Below are 18,885 nucleotides of genomic sequence, written 5' to 3'. Positions count from 1 at the left end.
AATTTCATTATTCTTTTGGCCAAATTTCATATACACAAATGTAAATTTACAAACAGAAAACCACATTTTCGTACCCTACAAAAAGAAATGGAACTGTATTTTAAGACGGTTAAATGCTCTACTAACAAAAAAGCTGTTAGAATTGTAAGTCCCTTAAGGTCCTTGTGTAATTGTAATGTGATATTGTACCCCCTAGCTCGATTGTCTATTGTTTGTAATCTATGTATGCTTGTGTTCCCTCATGTGCTTTATGTATTGATTTGAAATTAATAAAAAATAAATAAATAAAAAAATATATATATATTAATCGTAAAAAATAAATAAATAAATACATAAATAAATAAAAAAAGAAGCTCCGGAAAGAGGCCCAAGTTCCTGAGTTGGGTGGCGGTACAAATCAATGTTTTTCTCAGTCTGAGCTCGTTTTTTTTTTTTCGAAATCCCAGTTGTTTTGTAGGCGCTGACGTATGAAGTAGAAGATTTTCGAATTCCCGAGCTCCCAATTAGTTTGAACGCGGCATGAATCCTCAGGCGTCGACGTCTCTTACTGTTGTCGTTTGGTCGATGGCGCCACCGGTTGGTGGGTTATGATAGTGTTTTTTTTTTTGGTGAGTTGAACTTTTATTTTAAACCAGCTTTGTTCAAGGGTTTTTTTATTTTATTTTTTACTATTTTCTACATTGTAGAATAATAGTGAAGACATCAACACTATGAAATAAGACATATGGAATCATGTGGTAACCAAAAAAGTGTTAAAACAAATCAAAATATATTTTAGATGATTCAAAGTAGCCAAATCCCCCAAAAAAATCAAATCAAATTTTATAGGTCACATACACATGGTTAGTAGATGTTATTGCAAGTGTAGCGGAATGCTTATGCCTCTAGATCCGACAGTGCAGCAGTATCTAACATGTAATATCTAACTATTCCACAACAAAACCTCATTTCTAACAAATTCCACAACAAAACCTAATACGGATAAGAATATAAAGTATAAAATATATGGATGACCGACCCTTTGCCTTGATGACAGCTTTGCACACTATTGGCATTGTCTCACCCAGCTTCACCTAGAATGCTTATCCAACCGTCTTGAAGGAGTTCCCACATATGCTGAACACTTGTTGGCTGCTTTTCCTTCATGCTGCAGTCCAACTCATCCCAAAGATGGCGCCGGAAGGTACAGGCCAGGAAGTTACATAGAGTCTCTGTTCCAAATAACACTAAGGTAACCTGCCTAAATGACTATCGACCCGAAGCACTCACGTCTGTAGTCATGAAGTGCTTTGAAAGGCTGGTCATGGTTCACATCAACACCATTATCCCAGAAACACTAGACCCACTCTAATTTGCATACCGCCCCAACAGATCCATAGATGATGCAATCTCTATTGCACGCCACACTGCCCTTTCACACCTAGACAAAAGGAACACCTTTGTGAGTATGCTATTCATAGACTGCATCTCAGAGTTCAACACCATAGTGCCCTCAAAGCTCATCAGAAAGCTAAGGACCATGGGACTCAACACCTCCCTCTGCAACTAGATTCTGGACTTCCTGACAGGCCGCCCCCCGGGTGTTAAGGTTAGGTAACAAAACATCCACCACGCTGATCCTCAACACAGGGTCCCCTCAGGGGTGCGTGTGCAACAGTATAGCTTCTGTCCCCTCGCCCGAACCAGGGACCCTCTGCACACATCAACAACTGACACCCACGAAGCATTGCTACCCATCACGCCACAAAAGCTGCGGCCTTTGCAGAGCAAGGGGAACAACTACTTCAAGGTCTCAGAGCAAGTGACGTCACCGATTGAAACGCTATTAGCGCGCACCACCGCTAACTAGCTAGCCATTTCACATCGGTTACATGTGCTCAGTCCCTTCCTGTACTCCCTGTTCACTCATGACTGCACGGTCAGGCACGACTCCAACACCCTCATTAAGTTTGCCGATGACACAACAGTGTATGCCTGATCACCATCAACGATGAGACAGCATATAGGGAGGTGGTCAGAGACCTGGCCGTGTGGTGCCAGGACAACAACCTCTCCCTCAACGTGATCAAGACTAAGGAGATGATTGTGGACTACAGGAAAAGGAGGACCGAGGACACCCCCATTGTCATTGACAGGGCTGTAGTGGAGCAGGTTGAGAGCTTCAAGTTCCTTTGTGTCCACATCACCAACAAACTAACATGGTCCAAGCACACCAAGACAGTCGTGAAGAAGGCACAACAAAACCTATTCCCCCTCGGGAGACTGAAAAGATTTGGCATGGATCCTCAGATCCTCCAAAGGTTCTACAGCTGCACCATCGAGAGCAGCCTGACTGGTTGCATCACTGACTGGTATGGAAACTGCTCGGCCTCTGACTGCAAGGCACTACAGAGGGTAGTGCATACGGCCCAGTACATACCTGGGGTCAAGCTTCCTGCCATCTAGGACCTCTATACCAGGCGGTGTCAGAGGAAGGCTCTAAAAATGGTCAAACGTCTCCAGCCACCCTAGCCATAGACTGTTCTTTCTGCTACCACACGGTAAGCGGTACAGGAATGCCAAGTCTAGGTCCAAGAGGCTAACAAACAGCTTCTATCCCCAAGCCATAAGACTACTGAACATCTAATCAAATGGCTACCCAAACTATTTGCATTGCCCCCCCCCCCCCCCCCCTTTACGCTGCTGCCACTCTCAGTTATCAATGCATACATCACTTTAATTACTCTAACCACATTTTTTTATTACTTCAATTACCTCGACTAACCGGTGCCCCCGCACATTGACTCTGTACCGGTACCCCCTGTATATAGCCTCCACATTGACTCTGTACCGGTACCCCCTGTATATATCCTCCACATTGACTCTGTATTGGTAACCCCCTGTATATACTGTAGCCTCAGGTCTACACCTGTTGTATTTGGTGCATGTGACAAATAGTACTTGATTTGAAACCATCTCAATTGAGTTGAGGTCAGGTGATTGTGGAGGCCAGCTCATCTGATGTAACACCCCATCACTCTCTTTCGTAGTCAAATAGCCCTTGCACAGCCTGGAGGTGTGTTGGGTCATTGTCCTGTTGAATAAAAATGATAGTCCCACTAAGCGCAAACCAGATGGGATGGCGTATCGCTGCAGAATGCTGTAGTTGCCATGCTGGTTAAGTGTGCCTTGAATTCTACATAAATCACGGACAGTGTCACCAGCAAAACACCCCCACACCATCACACCTCCTCCTCCATGCTTCACGGTGGGAACCACACATGCAGAGATCATCCGTTCAACTACTCTGCATCTCAAAAATACTTTTATTTTTTAAAATGTAACCTTTATTTAACAAGGCAAGTCAGTTAAGAACAAATTCTTATTTACAATGACAGCCTAAACACGGCAGTTGGACCCAAAATTATCATATTTGGACTCATCAGACCAAAGTAAAGATTTCCACCTATTTGAACAAGAAGGAGAGTGATGGAGTGCTGCATCAGTTTACCTGGCCACCACAATCACCCAACCTCAACCAAGTTGAGATGGTTTGGGATGAGTTGGACCGCAGAGTCAAGGAAAAGCAGTCGACAAGTGCTTAGCATATGTGTGAACTCCTTCAAGACGGTTGGGAAAAGCATTCCTCATGAAGCTGGTTGAGAGAATAACAAGAGTGTGCAAAGCTGTCATAAAGTTAAAGGGTGGCCACTTTGAAGAATCTCAAATATAACATGTATTTTGATTTGGTTACTACATGATTCCATATGTGTTATTTCATCATTTTGATGTCTTCACTATTATTCTACAATGTAGAAAATAGTACAAATAAAGAAAAACCCTTGAATGAGTAGGTGTGTCCAAACTTTTGACTGATACTGTGACCTTTCTCTTGCATTTCAAAGTTGGTGGTAGAAAAAAAACCGGTTGGTTTTATCTTTGTATTTTCTTCTCCCAGATCTATTGTGTTATATTCTCCTAAATTCAATTCACATTTCCACAAACTTCAACGTTTTTCCTTTCAAATGGTACCAATAATATGCATATCCTTGCTTCAGGGCCTGAGCTACAGGTAGTTAGATTTGGGTATGTAATTTAGGCGAAAATTGAAAAAAAGGGGGCTATCCCTAAGAAGGTAACGGATGTGAAATAGCTTGCTAGTTAGCGGTGGTGCGCGCTAAATAGCGTTTCAATCGGTGCTTTCACTCTCTCTGAGACCTTGAAGTAGTAGTTAGTTCCCCTTGCTCTGCAAGGGTTGTGGCTTTTGTGGAGCGATGGGTAACGGTGCTTCGTGGGTGACTGTTGTTGATGTGTGCAGAGGGTCCCTGGTTCACGCGCGGGTATGGGCGAGGGGATGGTCTAAAGTTATACTGTTACACTAGGATACAGTGGAAGATGCAAAAGAGTTTCAGAAACAAGTTATGATGGATGATGATCTCCAGCCCTGTCAGAAGAGAACGCCACCACAAAGCGGTCTGGGGACTCCCACCTGGAAGTGTCTGTAGGTCTTAATAAAAGGGGTTTTAACAATTTAATCCATTTTAGAATAAGGCTGTAATGTAACAAAATGGGTTATTGTGTGTAGATTGATGGGGGGGGGGGGGGGGGGACGATTTAAACCATTTTAGAATAAGGCTGTAAGGTAACAACATGCGGATACTGAATACTTTGCGCTGTATATAGATGACTCTGTCTGTCACCATGTACTTGGCAGGGATCTTCTGCTTGATGTATAGGTGTAAGGGGTAGTTGAGGTAGCTATGAACTGTACCTATAGGTATGGGTAAAGTGACGAGGCAACAGCGAATGTGGTGAGTATGAAAGTGTGTGTGCAGACTCAGTGCAAGGTAATTAGTGCAAAAAAGGGCTTGTGTCTGGAGCAGTGCTGTAGCTCTAATAGAATTGAATTGTATACAGTTTACAAATACAGTTTGAATTGTATACTGTTTACAAATACCGTTTAAAATTAATTGTATACAGTTTACAAATACAGTTTGAATTGTATACAGTTTACAAATACAGTTTGAATTTAATTGTATACAGTTTACAAATACAGTTTGAATTGTATACAGTTTACAAATACAGTTTGAATTGAATTCTAGAATGTTTACAAATACAGTTTGAATTTAATTGTATACAGTTTACAAATACAGTTTGAATTTAATTGTATACAGTTTACAAATACAGTTTGTGTAACGGTTTTCTTGGTGAGAAGGAGAGTCGGACCAAAATGCGGCGTGTAGATTGCGATCCATGTTTATTGTGACTATAGCAACATGAATCTAAATACAAACACTACAAAATAATAAACGTAATGAAAACCGAAACAGCCTAAACTGGTGCAAACTAACACTAAGGACAATCACCCACAAACACACAGTGAAACCCAGGCTACCTAAATATGGTTCCCAATCAGAGACAATGACTAACACCTGCCTCTGATTGAGAACCATATCAGGCCGGACATAGAAATAGACAAACAAGACATCCAACATAGAATGCCCACCCAGTTCACGTCCTGACCAACACTAAAACAAGGAAAACACACACGAACGATGGTCAGAACGTGACAGTTTGAATTTAATTGTATACAGTTTACAAATACAGTTTGAATTGTATACAGTTTACAAATACAGTTTGAATTGAATTGTATACAGTTTACAAATACAGTTTGAATTGAATTCTAGAATGTTTACAAATACAGTTTGAATTTAATTGTATACAGTTTACAAATACAGTTTGAATTTAATTATATACAGTTTACAAATACAGTTTGAATTGAATTGTATACAGTTTACAAATACAGTTTGAATTGAATTGTATACAGTTTACAAATACAGTTTGAATTGAATTGTATACTGTTTACAAATACAGTTTGAATTGAATTGTATACTGTTTACAAATACAGTTTGAATTGAATTGTATACTGTTTACAAATACAGTTTGAATTGAATTGTATACTATTTACAAATACAGTTTGAATTGAATTGTATACAGTTTACAAATACAGTTTGAATTGAATTGTATACAGTTTACAAATACAGTTTGAATTGAATTGTATACAGTTTACAAATACAGTTTGAATTGAATTGTATACTGTTTACAAATACAGTTTGAATTGAATTGTATACTATTTACAAATACAGTTTGAATTGAATTGTATACAGTTTACAAATACAGTTTGAATTGAATTGTATACTATTTACAAATACAGTTTGAATTTAATTGTATACAGTTTACAAATACAGTTTGAATTGAATTGTATACAGTTTACAAATACAGTTGGAATTTAATTGCTAAATGTTTTGTTCTTCTCTCTAATCAGTGTGAGCCTGGTGGAGAGCATCCGTGAAGGCCTATTTTATCCACCGCATTCCTCATCCATGCAAAGCATCTCTGCTACATGGACTAACCTACTGATCAGCGCCAACAGCTCTGTGGACATAGCTGCTTTCTACTTCACCCTCCGAGACACTGACCTGGGACTCACAAAGCCTAGTGCTGCACAGGTAGGAGAATACTGACCTGGGACTCACAGAGCCTAGTGCTGTACAGGTAGGAGAATACTGACCTGGGACTCCTACAGGTAGGAGGAGAAAAGGGTTGATTTTTAACTCATTTTTGGGTTTACCATTTTTTTTTTTTAAAGGAAAAACATTGTAATCTATTAATTTGTGCTTTCTGTTGTGATGATAATGATGATATACAACTTAAACAAAATCTCAAGTGACTTCCCCATTCCAAGAGTACCAGTGGGATGTTTAGGATAGCTCTACTGTTACGCTCTTTTGTACATATTTTTATTTTCTCGCACGGATCAGTTATATTTTGATGTGTGGAGATTTTATTATTCTCACTTTGACTTGTATGTGTGTTTGATTGTTTTTACAGGGAAAACAGGTCTTTATTAAGCAGCTGATGGAACTTGAAGCAAAAGGAGTGAAACTTCAGATTGCTGTTAATGATTCTCAGACTGCTACTGCGGCTGATTTGATCCAGAACAGGTACATGCAGCATGCGTGTGCACATCTCACTGGACATCTCTCACTGTTGCCACAGCGGGACCCTCTGGCCTTCTCATGGGATTTGTTTTTCAGGTTATGCATGCATAGTCTGTAAATGACTTGCAAATGACTGATATGTGGTTGTCTGTGCTACCTTAGTTGAATATAATGACTGTGATATGTGGTTGTCTATTCTACCTTAGTTGAATATAATGACTGTGATATGTGGTTGTCTATTCTACCTTAGTTGAATATAATGACTGTGATATGTGGTTGTCTATTCTACCTTAGTTGAATATAATGACTGTGATATGTGGTTGTCTATTCTACCTTAGTTGAATATAATGACTGTGATATGTGGTTGTCTGTCCTACCTTAGTTGAATATAATGACTGTGATATGTGGTTGTCTATTCTACCTTAGTTGAATATAATGACTGTGATATGTGGTTGTCTATTCTACCCTAGTTGAATATAATGACTGTGATATGTGGTTGTCTATTCTACCTTAGTTGAATATAATGACTGTGATATGTGGTTGTCTATTCTACCTTAGTTGAATATAATGACTGTGATATGTGGTTGTCTATTCTACCTTAGTTGAATATAATGACTGTGATATGTGGTTGTCTATTCTACCTTAGTTGAATATAATGACTGTGATATGTGGTTGTCTGTTCTACCTTAGTTGAATATAATGACTGTGATATGTGGTTGTCTATTCTACCTTAGTTGAATATAATGACTGTGATATGTGGTTGTCTATTCTACCCTAGTTGAATATAATGACTGTGATATGTGGTTGTCTATTCTACCTTAGTTGAATATAATGACTGTGATATGTGGTTGTCTATTCTACCTTAGTTGAATATAATGACTGTGATATGTGGTTGTCTGTTCTACCTTAGTTGAATATAATGACTGTGATATGTGGTTGTCTGTGCTACCTTAGTTGAATATAATGACTGTGATATGTGGTTGTCTGTCCTACCTTAGTTGAATATAATGACTGTGATATGTGGTTGTCTATTCTACCTTAGTTGAATATAATGACTGTGATATGTGGTTGTCTGTGCTACCTTAGTTGAATATAATGACTGTGATATGTGGTTGTCTATTCTACCTTAGTTGAATATAATGACTGTGATATGTGGTTGTCTATTCTACCTTAGTTGAATATAATGACTGTGATATGTGGTTGTCTATTCTACCTTAGTTGAATATAATGACTGTGATATGTGGTTGTCTGTTCTACCTTAGTTGAATATAATGACTGTGATATGTGGTTGTCTGTCCTACCTTAGTTGAATATAATGACTGTGATATGTGGTTGTCTATTCTACCTTAGTTGAATATAATGACTGTGATATGTGGTTGTCTATTCTACCTTAGTTGAATATAATGACTGTGATATGTGGTTGTCTGTTCTACCTTAGTTGAATATAATGACTGTGATATGTGGTTGTCTATTCTACCTTAGTTGAATATAATGACTGATATGTGGTTGTCTATTCTACCTTAGTTGAATATAATGACTGTGATATGTGGTTGTCTGTTCTACCTTAGTTGAATATAATGACTGTGATATGTGGTTGTCTGTTCTACCTTAGTTGAATATAATGACTGTGATATGTGGTTGTCTGTCCTACCTTAGTTGAATATAATGACTGTATTCACTCTGAATAAGGGTGTCTGCTAAATGGCCTAAGTGTAAACACCAGTGTTAAAATACTATATCTTTCAAACAATATATGTTTTAAGATGGCTTGTTATGTGTTTCTAGCCTCCTGCTTCCTTTCCGTGTTCAGGTGCAGAGGTACGGGAGGTGGATCTCCAGTCAGTGGCGAGAGGTATCATCCACACCAAACTGTGGGTCGTGGATCAGAGAAACACCTCTACCTGGGCAGTGCCAACATGGATCCCTCACACAGGTATTTCCTAAAGTACTGATATAAAATACCCTCCTCTCTGGGTCATTTTGTTTTTATAGAAAACATCATCTGAACTGATGAAACAGCATGTCAGTTGGAGTCCAGGCTGTATAAAAGATGAGCCATGTAGGAACTGATGAAACAGCATGTCAGTTGGAGTCCAGGCTGTATAGAAGCTGCATCTCCTTATCGTATATCTTCCAATGCATTGATTGGTGGATTGATTGTTCATCTCAGGTGAAGGACGTGGGAGTTTCCATGGAGGACTGCAGCTGCCTGTGCCTGCAGTCCTCCATGGAAACTCCCACGTCCTTCACCTGATGCGTTAAGGATATTCGGGGTGTACTGGAACATTGGTGCTCAGATAAATGGTTCCTTTACCCCCCCCCCCTCGCCCCCCCTGCCCGATACTTTGCCCCCTCCCTGCACAAGTACATCTTTCTGTGAGTTGGATCTTCTAGCTTTCTGTGTCCCAATTGGCACCCCATTCCCTACATAGTGCACTGCTTTGGACCAGAGCCCTATGGGAGGAAATGGTGTCCTTTGGGACCCCATTCCACTCATATTTTGCATAATGCTACTGATAGTTAAACTTTCCTATTGATTCAGAGCGCTCCACCCCAGATATCAGTATATGGACGCTCAGATGATCTATCCACCATCCTCACTGTCATCGCAGATGCCCATAAATATGTCTCCATCTCAGTCATGGACTATATTCCACTGTCCCAGTTCACTGAGCCACTCAGGTGACTGTCAGTACTCGAGTGAATCCTAACTTCCACTTGAGTTAAATTTTCACTTCTCCCATTGATATCAATGTCTGAGTGAAAATTTGACTTAAGTGAGAGTTAAGATTCACTCCTCAATGATTCTCTAAATGTATGTAATAGTGTATCATATTTTTTTCATGAGGACAATTATTGGATGTATGTTGTGTATATGTTTTAAACATCTAACCAATCAAGTCCATTTCTGTATTAGGTTCTGGCCTGCGATTGACTCATCCATACGGGCAGTAGCGTGTTCTAGAGGGGTAGAGGTCAACCTACTAGTGAGCTGCTGGTCACACTCTGTTCCTCTTTCCACAGTCCCTGACTGTCCTCAACAGACCTCCCCTGGGTTGCAACATCAATTTGGTACGTTTGCTGTTTCCATTTCTCCGCTTTTTTTAAACCATAAAAATATGTGTAGACCGCTGAAGCGAGCACACAATTTACTTCCTGGAAATGTACCTTACTATTTCCATGATGTGTCCTACAGAAACTGTTTGATTTGCCGTCAACAGCAGAGCAGAAGAAGATCATTATCTCGAGCGAACAATGCCAAGTACATGGTGACAGACCGAGTCGTCTATATACATCACAATCACTACTCATTGGACAAAATGTCAGTTTTTATGGATTTGATTCTGCTTCAAAACTGTCTGCTGTTTTTTTTTTTACAATATAAACATCACTTTGCATTCTGATGTACACATAAATGTTGACCTGCCATATCAATGCACTAACTTGTATCTTGTATTGTGTGGTCACAGGAACCTCCAACTGGTCAGAGAATTATTTCACCCACACTGCAGGTGTTGGGCTGGTGGTGAACCAGACTGGTACTGTGGTGGCAGAGAGAGAGCAAGAGGAGTTAACAGACTCAGCTACAGGAAGTCTTCTTTAAGGGACTGAACATCTCATTACCCCCAATCCCTTTCCAATGACAATGTCAAACACTGTGGTAGATGATGCTAATGGTGATGACCCATTCTGTATGTCCCAAATCGCACCATACTCCATATATAGTACACTATTTTTTAAACTGAGAAAATAGTGCACTATGTAGGGAATAGGGTGGGTGCCATTTGGGACATATTCCCATATTAGTCTTAGATAATTGTTTTGGCATATACTTCCACTGGTCCTCAGCATGCTGCCTATCACAAGCGCTTACATTGCATTGATTTCTTACAATCAACTACTCATTTCATAATTATGTTCTGTTACACATTTGAATTTATTGGTGTATACATATTTTCTACTTGAGTTATTTTCTGTAACTTTTTTGCTTCTCAATGGAAGTGTCAACATTGAATGAATCTTGAAGTTCTGTTTTTGATCAATTACTTTTGCTTTGACTGACTGAGACTCAGTGAATCAAGGCATGTGTTGTCTATATGGGAAAAGTCTGATGGCCTGTCAGTGTCATGTCGGATGCATTTTTGTCTTATGTCATCTGTTGCTTCTTTTTAAAACCAAACCTTATTTTTAAGCCCACGAATCCTTGTCTTGAATCATAATTGGACCAAAAAGCTGTGAATCTAACGCTCCGGAAGTAAAACTTTTTCCAGAAGTCAAACATTACCGTCTTCCTGTGATGTGCCGCTGGACTTAAATAATCATTCAGAAAAAGATAACCATTACTTGCTGATAAATTAAACAGCTGGCTACAATCAAGTAGGCGTCAGCGGGAAATCATGTTTTATCATGTAAGATGTTCGATTTGTATGATCTTGTGACGATAACACCCATGGCAAACTATGCTATCGCTAGTCGGTTGGCTAGCTAACTGCTCTGTTAACTATTACCAAAATGAAAACCTAAACGTTCCATAATAGCATATTTAACTGTTTGATACATGTCTGGCGATGATAGTTTAAGAAAGCGACATGTTACTTTAGGGTGTTTTCACACATGGACCGTTTCAGCCAATGTTTGTGAACTCCATGTGTTTTTTGTGTGTGCTGTGTGATACACACCAAAGGAACTCGGACCCCTTCAAAGAGCCCCCCCGAAGCGAACCGAATTGAGGCCATCTCGAGAGGTGATCTGAGTTCAATTCGCTTGAATTACGCGGTCCGGTTCCCGTTTTTAGGATAACGTGAATTTAAAGCTCCCCAATGTTCGCTTGTCATTATTCCCGCAACACACACTAGACTACTTCAACAACACCGTTAACCCCTGCCATGATTCCTCACACTGGAGTCACAAAAGAGAGATGATGTGCAGGGGAAATTTGTAGTTAAATTTGTTTTTGTTTGCAATATGTGATCAATAGGCTGAGAGCTTCATACGCTATTCTAATAGTGTGAGAAGACAATATATTTGGTGAGAATCGCAACATTGGGTACAAAATATATTCTCGTTTTTAAAGGGGCAGCAGCCTACCTTGGGTGTACAATTTTCAATTACATTATTATTTATTCTGCAGTTATTATCCTACTATTTATTTTGTTAGCCATCAAATGTACATGTTAACAGTATCTTCCGATTAGAAGGATATCTAATGGTAGCAGTCGGATAACACATTCTGATTGAATGGCTTGTCCTGCACTTTGTAAAAACCCAGAGTGAATGTTGGAAAAAGATATTGGTTCCTTTCTTAACATAGCAATGTGAAAGCAAAGAGGACTCTGTCCACAAAATAGGTGAAGTGAACTGGCAAAAGTGTTGAGTCCTCATTCAAATGCAAGGGCAGTGTGAATACAAAGATCCCTCAGTTCTTTAGCTTTTTTTTTTTTTTTTTACCCCAGAGTTCACTTTAAAGAGGACTATATGTGAAAACACCTTTAGACTCAATGAAAGTAACTGCTGTCATTCTTAGCTATAAACAGTATGACTTGTTCAGTACTAAGTTACCCACTGTAAAAACAAACTGTACACTAACTATATATACAGTACCTATCAAGTTTGGACACCTACTCATTCAAGGGTTTTTTGTTATTTTGACTATTTTATACATTGTCGAATATAGTGAAGACATCAAAACTATGAAATAACACATATGGAGTCATGTAGTAACCAAATCGGTGTTAAACCAAATAAAATATATTTTTGTTTTTTTTATTCTTCAAAGTAACCACCCTTTTCCTTGATGACAGTTTTGCACACTCTTGACATTCTCTCAACCAGCTTCATGAGGTAGTCACCTGGAATGCATTTCAATTAACAGGTGTGCCTTGTTAAAATGTCATTTGTGGAATTTTTTCCTTAATGCGTTAGAGCCAATCAGTTGTATTGTGATAAGGTAGTAAAATTTATAACTTTTTTAGTAAAAGACCAAGTCCATATTATGGCAAGAACAGCTCAAATAAGCAAAGAGAAACGACAGTCCATCATTACTTCAAGAAATGAAGGTCAGTCAAACAGTAAAAATTTCAATAACTTTGGAAGTTTCTTCAAGTGCAGTCGCAAAAACCATCAAGCGCTTTGATGAAACTGGCTCTCATGAGGACCACCACAGGAAAGAAAGGCCCAGAGTTACCTCTGCTGCCGAGGATAAATTCATTAGAGTTAAATGCTTCACAGAGTTCAAGTAACAGACACATCTCAACATCAACTGTTAAGAGGAGACCGCGTGAATCAGGCCTTCATGGTCGAATGGCTGGAAAGAAACCACTACTAAAGGACACCAATAAGAAGAAGAGACCTGCTTGGGCCAAGAAACACAAGCAATGAATATTAGACCAGTGGAAATCTGTCCTTTGGTCTGATGAGTCCAAATTAGAGATTTTTGGTTCCAACCTCTGTGTCTTTGTGAGACACAGAGAAGGTGAATGGATGATCTCTGCATGTGTGGTTCCCACTTTGAAGCATGGAGGAGGAGGTGTGATGGTGTGGGGGTGCTTTGCTGGTGAAACTGTCAGTGTTTTATTTAGAATTCAAGGCACACAACCAGCTGATTACCACAGCATTCTGCAGCTATACGCCATCCCATCTGGTTTGAGCTTAGTGGGACTATTATTTGTTTTTCAACAGGACAATGACCCAACACACACCTCCAGGCTGTGAATGGGCTATTTGGCCAAGAAGGAGAGTGATGGAGTGCTGCATCAGATGACCTAGCCGCCACAATCACCCGACCTCAACCCAGTTGAGATGGTTTGGGATGAGTTGGACCGCAGAGTGAAGAAAAAGCAGCCAAAAAGTGCTCAGCATATGTGGGAACTCCTTCAAGACTGTTGGAAAAGCATTCCTCATGACGCTGGTTGAGAGAATGCCAAGAGTGTTCAAAGCTGTCATCAAGGCAAAAGGTGGCTACTTTGAAGAATCTAAAATCAAAAATATATTTTGGTTTGTGTAACACTTACTTGGTTGCTACATGATTCCATATGTGTTATTGCATAGTTTTGTCTTCACTATTATTCTACAATGTATAAAATAGTAAAAATAAAGAAAACTATTGAATGATTAGTTGTGTTTATAAACTTTTGACTGTTACTATATATATAATCATTCACAGATTTCCCTGGAGCATGAGATCCTGCTCCACCCTCGGTACTTTGGTCCCAATCTCCTGAACACTGTGAAACAAAAGCTCTTCACAGAAGTGGAGGGAACATGCACAGGAAAGTGAGTAGTATTGAGCCAGGGAAGCTTCCCTGTCATTAACCTGGAACCCACACTCAGTATTGCTCAGTGTAGTGAAACAAAGTCATATCCAGTTTGGACTTCAGGCTACATTTCAATGTAGACAAGAGACCACAAATTGTCTTTACAGTTTGCACACTTCCACAACACTGGGTTGGTTGTTTTGACCAGTAACACGTTGATATGCTTGTTCAGTTATTGACTCGGTAATTCTCTGTTTCAGATATGGATTCGTCATTGCGGTGACCACCATTGACAACATTGGTGCAGGTGTCATCCAACCAGGCAGGGGATTTGTGCTTTACCCTGTCAAGTACAAGGCTATTGTCTTCCGTCCATTCAAAGGCGAGGTGGTAGATGCCGTGGTTACCCAGGTCAACAAAGTAAGGAAACAAAACAAGGGCTCCCTCCCAAATGGAAATCTATTCCCTTATGTCAGGGGTCATCAACTAGATTCAGCCGCTGGACGATTTAAGAAATATTACAAATAATTAATTGCCTGCAAATTGATCGTTTTGAATCCCAAACATATAATATTTGACTAAAACATTATTTCAAACCTTGCTACCATTTCTATACAATCACATATCTCTCTACTATGCATGGGAATACTTTGGAATATATTTCCAACATTTAAATCCGAGCTAATTTGCTGGTGTTTTTATAGTCTTTTATCCCCAACAATTAATGATTTTTTTGGGGGGGCCAAATAAAATAATCCGTGGGCCAAATTCATTGTTCTAGGTACAAAAGATTATGTACAAATGTAAAAAATTTCAATAATAAATATTGTATATGAAAACTATCTGAGAGGTCGCCCTGAAAACATGGAGTGCTGACTGACAGTCACCTGAGTGGCTCAGTGACCTGGGACGTTGGAAGATAGTCTATGACTGAGATGTAGACATATTTCTGTGCGTCTGCCATGACGGAAAGGATGGGGTATAGATCGTCTTGAGCGTCCATAAGTTGATATTTGAAGTGGATCACTCTGAAACAATGGGACAGTTTAACCATCAGTAGCATTATGCAAAAGGGGTTTAGCGCTTCAGACTGTGTGGAACAATAACACCCTATTCCCTTTATAGTGCACTACTTTTGACCAGAGTCAATAGGGTAGTGCACTACTTTTGACCAGAGTCAATAGGGTAGTGCACTACTTGTGACCAGAGTCAATAGGGTGCAATTTGGGACACAACCAAATCTCCTTTGATCTCATTACCATCTGAAATAAGGATTGACAATAATAGATCATATTGTTTTCATGGTGAAATTTAAAATAATTTAAGATGTCCTGTTCTTTTCAGGTTGGACTGTTCACAGAGATCGGCCCCATGTCCTGTTTCATCTCTCGTCACGTAGGTCCACATGGAAATGTCTCCTTTTAGTTGTTGAATGGTTTTTCATCAGGAACTCTTTAATAAATGTCAATGTGGTTACTTACTGTTTCTGCAGTCCATTCCCTCAGAGATGGAGTTTGACCCCAACTCAAATCCTCCCTGTTATAAGACCACTGATGAGGTGAGATCTAAAACTTGTTCTTTTTCTAAATAGTGGTGGTTTGGTTGTCATTTTACTAACTGAATGTTTAGTAAACACAACTCTTGGATTACATGTCTTCTTATTAAGGATTTTGTCTTCTCCACATTAGGACATTGTAATCCAACAGGATGATGAGATTCGGTTAAAGATCGTGGGAACAAGAGTGGATAAAAACGACATTGTGAGTATGCTGTCAAATCCCCGTCAACTAAGGATGCTACCTGACAGACCTATACAATGGATTCAGAAAGTATTCAGACCCCTTGACCTTTTCTACATTTTATTACGTTACAGCCTTATTCTAAAATGGATTAAATACATTTTTTAAAAATCATCAATCTACACACAATACCCTATAATAACAAAGCGAAAACAGGTTTTTAGAAATGTTTACTAATTTATTAAAAATAAAAAAACAGAAGTATTCAGACCCTTTGCCCTATGAGACTCAAAATTGAGCTCGGATGCATCTTGTTTTCAATGATCATCCTTGAAAAGTTTCTACAACTTGATTGGAGTCCACTTCTGGTAAATACAATTGATTGGACATGTTTTGGAAAGGCACACACCTGTCTATATAAGGTCCCACAGTTGACAGTGCATGTCAGCCGAAAAACCAAGCCATGAGGTCAAACAAATTGTTCGTAGAGCTCCGAGACAGGATTCTGTCGAGGCACCGAGCTGGGGAAGGGTACCAAAAAATGAAAGTGGCCTCTTTCATTCATAAATGGAAGAAGTTTGTAACCACCAAGACTCTTCCTAGAGCTGAGCACCCGGCCAAACGGAGCAATCGGGGGGAGAAGGGCCTTGGTCAGGGAGGTGACCAAGAACCCGATGCTCACTCTGACAGAGCTCTAGAGTTCCTCTGTGGAGATGGGAGAACCTTCCAGAAGGACAACCATCTCTGCAGCACTCCACCAGTCAGGCCTTTATTGTAGAGTGGCCAGATAGAAGCCACTCCTCAGTAAAAGACACATGACAGCACGCTTGGAGTTTGCCAAAAGATTCTCTGGTCTGATGAAACCAAGATTGGCCTGAATGCCAAGCGTCACGTCTGGAGGAAACCTGGCACCATCCCTACAGTGAAGCGTTGTGGAGATGTTTTTCAGGAGATTAGGAGACTGAGAGACTAGTCAGGATCAAAGGAAAGATGAACGGAGCAAAGTACAGAGATCCTTGATGAAAACCTGCTCCAGAACAACGACCCTAAGCACACAGCTAAGACAATGCATGGGTGGCTTTGGGACACATCTCTGAATGTCCTTGAGTGGCCCAGCCAGAGCCCGGACTTGAACCCGAGCGAACATCTCTGGAGACACCTGTAAATAGCTGTGCAGCAACGCTCCCCATCCAACCTGACAGAGCTTGAGAGGATCTGCAGAGAAGAATGGGAGAAACTACCCAAGTACAGGTTTCCCAAGCTTTTAGCATCATACCCAAGAAGACTCAAGGCTGTAATTGCTGCTAAAGGTGCTTCAATAAAGTCCTGAGTAAAGGGTCTGAATAATTTATTTTAATGTGATATCCTGTTTTTTATTTTTTATAAATTAGCAAGAGTTTTAAAAAACTGTTTTTGCTTCACCATTATAAGGTATTGTGTGTAGATTTGTTTTTTTCCCCCTCATCAATGTAATCAATCATAGAATAAGGCTGTAACGTAACAAAATGTGAAAAAGTCAAGGTGTCTGAATACTTTCTGAAGGCCCAGTATATCCTCACAGATTGCAAGCCACCGCGCACTATCTAAAGTAGGAAATATTTCCATAGTCTCATTCATCTCCGTAAAGAGCCCTGTAAGTTGCAATGTTGAATATTTGCGTTCCTCTTTTTCAGTTCGCTATTGGATCCCTCATGGACGATTACCTGGGTATGTTGTTTTCCCTTTTATTAGTCTTCTTTTTCTAGGAAGAGTCTTGGTGGTTACAAACTTCTTCCATTTATGAATGAAAGAGGCCACATTTCATTTTTTTTTGGTACCCTTCCCCAGCTCGGTGCCTCGACAGAATCCTGTCTCGGAGCTCTACGAACAATTTGTTTGACCTCATGGCTTGGTTTTTCCTCTGACATGCACTGTTATTTTTAATTTTTTTTAAAGATTGAATTGATCTGCAAATCATTTTTTTTCTCTCTTTCTCTTCTCAGGTCTTGTCAGCTGATGTCCCTGCAGTGCTATGCTGACGTATCAACATACATCCCTCATATTTTATGTAAATGCCTCGACAATACAGTACTGTCAGTACAAATATTTTTCTAGGTTGATAATGTGGTATTGCTACAAATCCTGTACTAAGTGGGGACACCGTATGAATACATACTGTTGAAACCACACAGAGCCTGTTGATAAGCAGGTGGTTATGTTGCTGTATCGTCTGAGTTGCCCTTCCAGTTGCTGTTGTTTATTGTATTTCTACAACTTGAACTGGAAATAAATGTTTATTTTTTTGGTAATGTTGACCTTGTCTTCATTGAATGTTTTACAAAATATGTTTTGCATTGAGGTCTGCTTCATTTCGTATGCGTTGTGCTTTTTAAAATACACACAAATAACAAATGGGATACAGACCTATCCATCACATTCAATCAATGGAAATTCTTTGAAACCAACTTCGAAAAATACATTACATTTTACTGTTGTAACGCAAAATCGTCCCCACTTTGTGTAAATTGAGTTTTGGGCCCATAATGCAATTCTACATCAAATGGGTGAGGCTTCACTGCGTTTTCAGTTTTTAAAGAAAATGGTGGAAAATATGCAGCCGGAGTCTGACGAGATCCGACACAAATTCATTGCTCTAACTAATTATGACAAATGTTAACAACATGTTCGAAGCAATGTAATAACTTTTCAAATAAGTTACATTACACGTTATTTTGACTGACCATTTGTTATCTAGCTATCCTTACGTACAACTGTTAGAGTTGCGTAAATTCGAATCTGGTATCAGGATAAATGTAACAATGAGTCACCGATTTGTATGCTATGTATTTTTTTTATTAGCTACGTAATAAATGGCAAGTGCAACTTTCGTATATATATGGGCTCACTGTAATACCATGCAGGGCAGAACAGAGA

At 39.5% G+C, this 18,885-nt stretch overlaps 1 protein-coding gene, 1 long non-coding RNA gene and 1 pseudogene across 2 annotated transcripts in view; 2 read left to right on the top strand and 1 right to left on the bottom strand.

Annotated features, from left to right (window-relative positions):
• LOC149978360 (uncharacterized) overlaps positions 1–18,885 on the bottom strand; it is a 441,331-nt gene that overhangs the window by 261,714 nt on the left and 160,732 nt on the right. The gene's annotated exons all lie outside the window — the stretch shown is intronic.
• Positions 4,404–10,748, top strand: LOC118938731 (5'-3' exonuclease PLD3-like; annotated as a pseudogene).
• Positions 11,252–18,209, top strand: rpb7 (DNA-directed RNA polymerase II 19 kDa polypeptide). The gene is given in 8 exon segments (NM_001165229.3): positions 11,252–11,389; positions 14,143–14,252; positions 14,494–14,653; positions 15,578–15,628; positions 15,726–15,791; positions 15,922–15,993; positions 17,646–17,679; positions 17,955–18,209. Coding segments are annotated over 8 exon segments (519 nt in total). The 5' UTR covers positions 11,252–11,377; the 3' UTR covers positions 17,969–18,209.

This window comes from Oncorhynchus mykiss, chromosome 14 (assembly GCF_057628025.1).
Source record: "Oncorhynchus mykiss isolate SJ-2025 chromosome 14, ASM5762802v1, whole genome shotgun sequence".
In the NCBI taxonomy this organism is placed as follows: Eukaryota; Metazoa; Chordata; class Actinopteri; order Salmoniformes; family Salmonidae; genus Oncorhynchus; species Oncorhynchus mykiss.
This window is presented reverse-complemented; position numbering and strand designations above follow the sequence as displayed.